We start from the raw sequence: 6,869 nt of genomic DNA, 5'->3' as shown, positions 1-6,869 counted from the left end.
GGTGCAGCCCCCTCCGATGACTGAGGTGCAGCCCCCTCCGGCGAAGAAACTGACACGTTTCCAGATACTGAAGGAAATGTTCCCTTATTCGGTGAGAAGCTTCCTTTTCGTGTGTCTGATCTGTTTTTTTCGTGCTTACGGTGGGGATTGATTGAATACATTGTTGGTTGTTGGTGTAAATGGTGCTGAAATGATGAATTATCTGTTGAGATTGGTGCATTTCTGAGAATTTAGTGGTTGTTGTTGGTCGTATTGGTTTTTGATTGCGTTTTGTGAATGGCCGCCTGGTGCCATCATTTTTGGTTGATGTATCGGGCTGCTTGCAGCTTGGTGCCATCATTTTTGGTGTTGTATTGGGTGTATGAAGGTTTATGGCCGCCTGGTGCCATCATTTTTGGTTGATGTATCGGGCTGCTTGCAGCCTGGTGCCATCATTTTTGGTGTTGTATTGGGTGTATGAAGGTTTATGGCCGCCTGGTGCCAACATTTTTTGGTGTTATATCTGCTGCAATCATTCAAAATAGATAGACATTGCATTGCATTCATTCACACTGAAAACTTTACAAAAGCTAGCACTACTTTACTAACTATGCAGCCCTTTTACAAAATATGCAGCCATTTACTAACTATGCAGCCCTTTTACAAAAACAAGGCAGCCCTTTACTAACTATACAACCCTTTTACAAAAACAAGGCAGCCCTTTACTAACTATACAGCCCTTTACTAACTATGCAGCCCTTTTACAAAAACAAGGCAGCCCTTTACTATATTCCTAGCTGTTGGAAATCATTGAGCAGCCCTTGTTGTGAAAATGGATAGCCCAATTTCTCCACAACCTCTTGCACCAAATGCATTGGTGCATTATCATTAAAATAGTTTATGCACTCATCCACCAACTCTATAGGCACTTCCAAATCCCTTGGGAGCTGGTTCGCTCTCATTAATGCATCCTTCCCCATGTGTGGGATCTTGTATGCATTATGGCCCTTTTGTTTCATTATCTCCACCATACACGACTGCAAACTTAGGAACACTTTGTTCAATGTATGTGGAGATAATTGAGCAAAGGATTCCTCAACTGCTTTTACAAGATCGTCACAGTTGTAACATGCCCTTTCAGTTTGAATCGATTGAATAGCTCTAAACCATCCCAAGTCGTTCACATTTGTGTCCAGACTGTTTGGTGGCTGATGAACTATTCTTATGTCGAATCCTTGCTGAGTGGCTGCAGCCCTAAAATCAGGGTCCGAGTCATGAATATGCGGTTTCGCATTGTCTTGTTGAATGTAGATTAGTTTACTTGCAAACGAAGGCCACTTTGCTATGATTGCTGGTACAATCTGTTTTGAAATAATAAAATAAAACACTTTAAAATTCATTGCATATTTCATTACATAGCACTTCCACAATGCATACATGCTAGACTTCCTTGCCATACCTTGTTTATGAACATCTCCTTCATAACATCCCTAGTAATTGACTGAATTGGCTTGGTTTCTAGGGTGCCCACTGGTATGTTCTTGCTGTTACGTTTGGCAGGAACTTGTTCAATAAATGGGAAGATTCCAATCTTCCCATCAAATAGGCAGTCCCCCTGTTCAGAAAATATTGGCCGACAAACGGCACATATAAACATAACTTTCTTTATGAAAGTCTTACTCTTGCATGTTCGGTGAGGATCTCCCTCGGCCGGTGTGAGGTAAAATCTGTGTGCCACCTTTGTGATATAGAACCACTTTTCATCTATATGAACAATGTTCTCCGTAGCCTTAAACTTCAACGCCATCACAATGCGATCAAATTCTAATGCTTCTAATGAAAACCTAAGTCGCAACAACTTGTTAGGGGCTGTGAGATCAGGCTTGATAGCACTTGAATGCGCTCTGATCAGCCCCTGGTTTACCCACCTCCAAACTAGTGCTTTTACTTTGATTAATCCCCACTGCAAGTCTCCTAATTGTTGATCTTTTGTGTAGCTCTAGGCTTTGAATTAGCTCTATGTCGACGGTAACTCTTTTCCTCTTTGCTGCCCCTGGTTTGGCACTTCTTAAATATATTTCCTCACCGTTTTTCTTTTGTTTCTTCGCAGCGGCCCAAAGACGAGTGATGGTGCGTTGTGAAGAGTTGAAGAGGGAAGAAACCTCCTTCATGGCGCCGTAACGAGGCTTTCCATTCTTCAAGTTTGAAAGTAGAAACTGGACTATCTTGTTTCTTTCTTGTGTTGATAGATTCTTGCTGACCATATTTGGCTTTTTTTTCCCTTGTTTTGTTTTCTGAATTTGGTTTGTACAAATCTGCCAAATGATGGCAGATTTATAGAGTAGATTTTGGGGGGGAAACTGAAATTTGTCTAACATTTGTGAAATGAAAAGGTTTGGAGGCAAATTCTGCCGCCAACATTTTGTTGGAATTGAAACTTGTTGCCTCTTTAAATTTTTTTTTGGAATGTATCGAAAGCTGCAGTTTAAATTTTTGGAATGTATCGGCTGCTTTAATTTTTTGGATCAGCCAACTATCATCAAAACAATTAAAAAGAGGTGTTGACTATCATTAATTGAATTTAGTTGGCCAACATTCTGCCGCCAACATTTGACTATCATTAAAAAATTGGACTTGGCTGAAATTTTAATTTCTTGATTTAAATAAAATTAACGAATAAACTAAAATAAATTATAATTATAAAAAGTGCAAAAGGTGGTTGAAAAGTTGGTTAGACTACAAATTTAATTAAGTTTCACAAAATACATTAAATGGTAGGGGACCACACTTAATCTCCACTAACTATCACTTTCTTAATCTCCGTGCCGAAAAGAATGTGGCCACTTATTATGGGACGGAGGGAGTAATAATTATCTTCATATTAATAACTAGTCTAAACTTACTGTACGAAAGCAAAACAAACCAATACTAATCAAATAATATCTTTCTTGACAATTGAAGATTAAAAGAATTTGAAGAATCGTAAGTATTCAACCTAATCAGAAAACTAATTCCGAATCATACTAAATTTGAGATAAACACACAAATATCAAATAAAGTTAGAATTTAATCTTACAAGAATTCTTGATTTCCTGGCAGCAACTAAAACTTGAATACTTGAAGAACCTAAGCAGAGAGAATTTTGAGAGTTTTTTGAATGGTTGTGAAAAGAAAAGAAGATGGCAGAATATAAAGTTGGAGAATGAGGATTTTTAGACGATCAGTTTGTGAAACCGTTTGTGCAAGTTTTCAGAAAAGGAGAGGGAATCGGAACGGTTTTCACATGTTCACAGCGATAGGAACAGTTTATTTAAATTATCGGAACTGATTTCGAAAATACTGATGTTCTGATATTTTATCAGATAAAATTAAAGTAGGTCATATACCTAGCCTGCTACATAAACTAAAGCCCAATATTTATAGACAGCAAATTAATTCATCCTAAGGCCCAAATAAATAAATAAATAAATCTGTATTATCAACTCAATAATAAAAATCTGATCTAGGCACAATTTCGGACTCATGTAATCCCCTACACATAATCTCGAGAATAAAACATAAAGAGACTATTTTCTAGAATTTTAATAAATCATTAAATCTCAAAATAGAAATAATAATACAATGTGGGATGTTACAACCCTACCCGCTTAAAAAAAATTCGACCTCGAAATTAGGTCTTACCAGGTTTAATAAGTGATTGGTACTTTGCTAATATCTCATCCTCGTTTTCCCAAGTCGCTTCCTCCTCCCCATGTCGACTCCATTGCACTTTGATTAATGTCACTTGTCGATTTCTCAGGTGATGTGTCTTCCTATCGAGTATGGCAATAGGCTCTTCTTCATAAGTCAAATCCTTATTGATTTGTACCTCCTCATGACTAATTGCGTGACTTGGCTCGTGCAAATACTTTCTTAACATGGAGACATGAAAGACATTATGCATTAAAGACAAATTAGGCGGTAAAGCCAATCGGTAAGCTACATCTCCAATCCGATCCAAGATTTCAAAAGGCCCAATAAATCGAGGTCTTAACTTTCCTCTTTTGCCAAATCTTAAAATCCCTCTCATCGGTGCTATTTTGAGGAAGACCTTTTCTCCAACCTCAAAATGCAAATCCTTTCTCCTTTTATTGGCATACGACCGTTGTCGATCTTGAGCAGTCTTGATTCTTCTCGAATTCCTTCCACTATCTCGACTGTCCTCTCGACTAATTCTAGACCTAAAATTTTTCTCTCACCACCTCATCCCAATACATCGGCGACCTACACTTACGCCCATATAACGCCTCATATGGGGCCATTCCAATGCTTGAGTGATAGCTATTATTATAAGCAAACTCCACCAATGGCAAGTGGCTTTCCCAATTACCTCCTAGGTCCAGAACACAAGTTCGAAGCATATATATCCTCTAAAGTTTGGATTGTCCTTTCAGACTATCCATCCGTTTGAGGGTGATACGCTGTTGACAACTTTAATTTAGTACCCATGGCAGTATGCAAGCTCTTCCAAAATCTCGAGGTAAAACGTGGATCCCTGTCTGACACAATGGATGCTGGAACTCCATGTAATCTAACTATCTCCTTATCATAAATATGCACCAATTGATCCAAAGTATAAGTCATTCTGATTGGCAAAAAGTGTGATGATTTTGTCAATCTATCTACAATGACCCAAATCGCATCGTGACGCTTTAGTGTCTTGGGTAGTCCTATCACAAAATCCATATTTATGTGTTCCCACTTCTATTCAGGTATCTCTAAAGGATGTAGTAATCCAGATGGTCTTTGGTGTTCTGCCTTAACTTGTTGGCAAACCAAACAATGTTCAACGTACTTAGCAATGGACCTCTTCATTCCTGGCCACCAAAAATTTCTTCTCAAATCTTGGTACATCTTTGTAGTACCAGGATGAGCAGTGTATAAAGTCTTGTGTGACTCATCAAAAATTTCTCTTTCCAATTCGTCGTTCCTTAGCACACATACTCTTCCTTCGAACATCAATGTTCCATCTATTGCTACAGTGAATCCTCGAATATCATCAAACACCTCCTTGACTCTCATCTTCTCCACCAGATAATCATCGTTCTTCTGAGCATCTCTGATTCGATTGCGGAGCGTAGGCTTAACCACCAAAGCAGCAATAATAGCCTCCGCTTCATCTTGTGTGGCCTCTACTACGAGTTTCATTTTTGCAAAATCTTTGATCATCTCCTCTTGTTGTGTAAGTGGAATCACAACATTAGTTTCTTTCTTCCTACTCAAAGCATCTGCCACCACATTTGCTTTACCAGGATGGTACAAAATTGTACAATCATAATCCTTTACCAACTCCAACCACCTTCTTTGTCTCATATTCAATTCCTTTTGGGTAAAGAAATACTTTAAGCTCTTATGATCCGTATAAATCTTGCATCTTCCTCCATAAAAGTAATGCCTCAACAACTTTAATGCATGCACCACAGCAGCCAACTCCAAATCATGAGTGGGATAATTCAACTCGTGAGGCTTCAATTGCCTAGAGGCATAAGCTATCACCTTCCCTTGTTGCATCAACACGCACCCTAAACCTTGAATCGACGCATAACTGTAAATCACAAAATCTTTTGTTCCATCAGGAATCGTCAAAACAGGTGTTGTGATCAACCTCTGCTTCAACTCTTGGAAACTTTGCTCACACTTTTCCGTCCACTCAAACTTTACTCCTTTCTTAGTCAGTTGTGTGAGTGCTCCAGCAATCTTAGAAAATCCTTCAATGAATCTTCTATAATACCCAGCTAATCCAAGAAAGATTCTTACATCTGCGACATTCGTTGGAGTTTTCCAATTACTAACCGCTTCCACCTTTGACGGATCCACTTCAATTCCTTCAGCTGTAATTACATGTCCAAGAAATGCAACTCTGTCCAACCAAAATTCACATTTTTAAAACTTTGCATATAACTTCTCATTCCTCAAAATTTCTAGCACAGTTCGTAAATGTAACTCGTGGTCTTCCCTATTTTTTGAACACACCAAAATATCATCGATAAATACGATAACAAATTGATCCAAATAAGGGTGGAAAACTCTATTCATCAAATCCATGAACACTGCTGGTGCATTAGACAATCCAAAAGGCATCACCACAAACTCATAATGCCCATATCTCGTTCTAAACGCTATTTTTTGAACATCACTCTCCTTCACCTTAAACTGGTGGTAGCCCGACCTTAGATCTATCTTTGAAAACACTCCTGCACATTCTCATTGATCAAAAAGATCTTCAATTCTTGGTAGCGGATATTTATTCTTTATCGTGAGTTGATTCAACTCGCGATAGTCTATACACATTCTCATGCTTCCATCCTTCTTCTTGACAAACAACACTGGAGTTCCCCAAGGTGATACACTAGGTCGTATATATCCCTTGTCTAACAGTTCTTGAATTTGTACCTTCAATTCTGCCAACTCCTTTGGTGCCATCCTATAATGCGCTTTAGATGTCGGTGCTGCTCCAGGCAATAAATCGATTGTGGACTCAACTTTTCGGTCTGGTGGTAATCCTGGTGTCTCCTCTGGGAAGACATCAGGATATTCTCGAACAATTGATATACTATCAATCGTCGGGTCCGTTGATTCTACTCCCATAATGTTCACTAGAAACCCTTGGCAGTTGTCCTTCTTCAATATTTTCACAGCCTTCATCGCTGACACTATTCTTGGTAGACCACCAATCTTAGCTCCATGAAACACAAACTCTTCTTCATTTGGTTTAGAGATCACCACCTCTCTACTTCGACATCGAATTGTGGCATAATTTCTACTCAACCAGTCCATACCAAGTATCAAATCAAAATCTCGCATCTCTAATGCAAACAAATTGGCTTCTAGTTCTTTCTCACCCAACTTTA

At 38.7% G+C, this 6,869-nt stretch overlaps 1 protein-coding gene across 1 annotated transcript; it reads right to left on the bottom strand.

The window, feature by feature from the left end:
* Positions 1-764: 764 nt before the first annotated feature.
* On the bottom strand, positions 765-2,243 carry LOC131018131 (uncharacterized). Its single transcript, XM_057946852.1, has 3 exons — positions 1,873-2,243; positions 1,439-1,823; positions 765-1,340 (listed from the first exon to the last, which is right to left on the bottom strand). Exons 1-3 carry the CDS (start codon positions 2,241-2,243, stop codon positions 765-767), a joined length of 1,332 nt encoding a protein of 443 aa, XP_057802835.1.
* Between the last annotated feature and the right edge of the window lie 4,626 nt (positions 2,244-6,869).

Source organism: Salvia miltiorrhiza, chromosome 3 (assembly GCF_028751815.1).
Source record: "Salvia miltiorrhiza cultivar Shanhuang (shh) chromosome 3, IMPLAD_Smil_shh, whole genome shotgun sequence".
NCBI lineage: Eukaryota > Viridiplantae > Streptophyta > Magnoliopsida > Lamiales > Lamiaceae > Salvia > Salvia miltiorrhiza.
The sequence above is the reverse complement of the archived record's forward strand: the minus strand, read 5'-3'. Positions and strand labels throughout refer to the sequence as shown.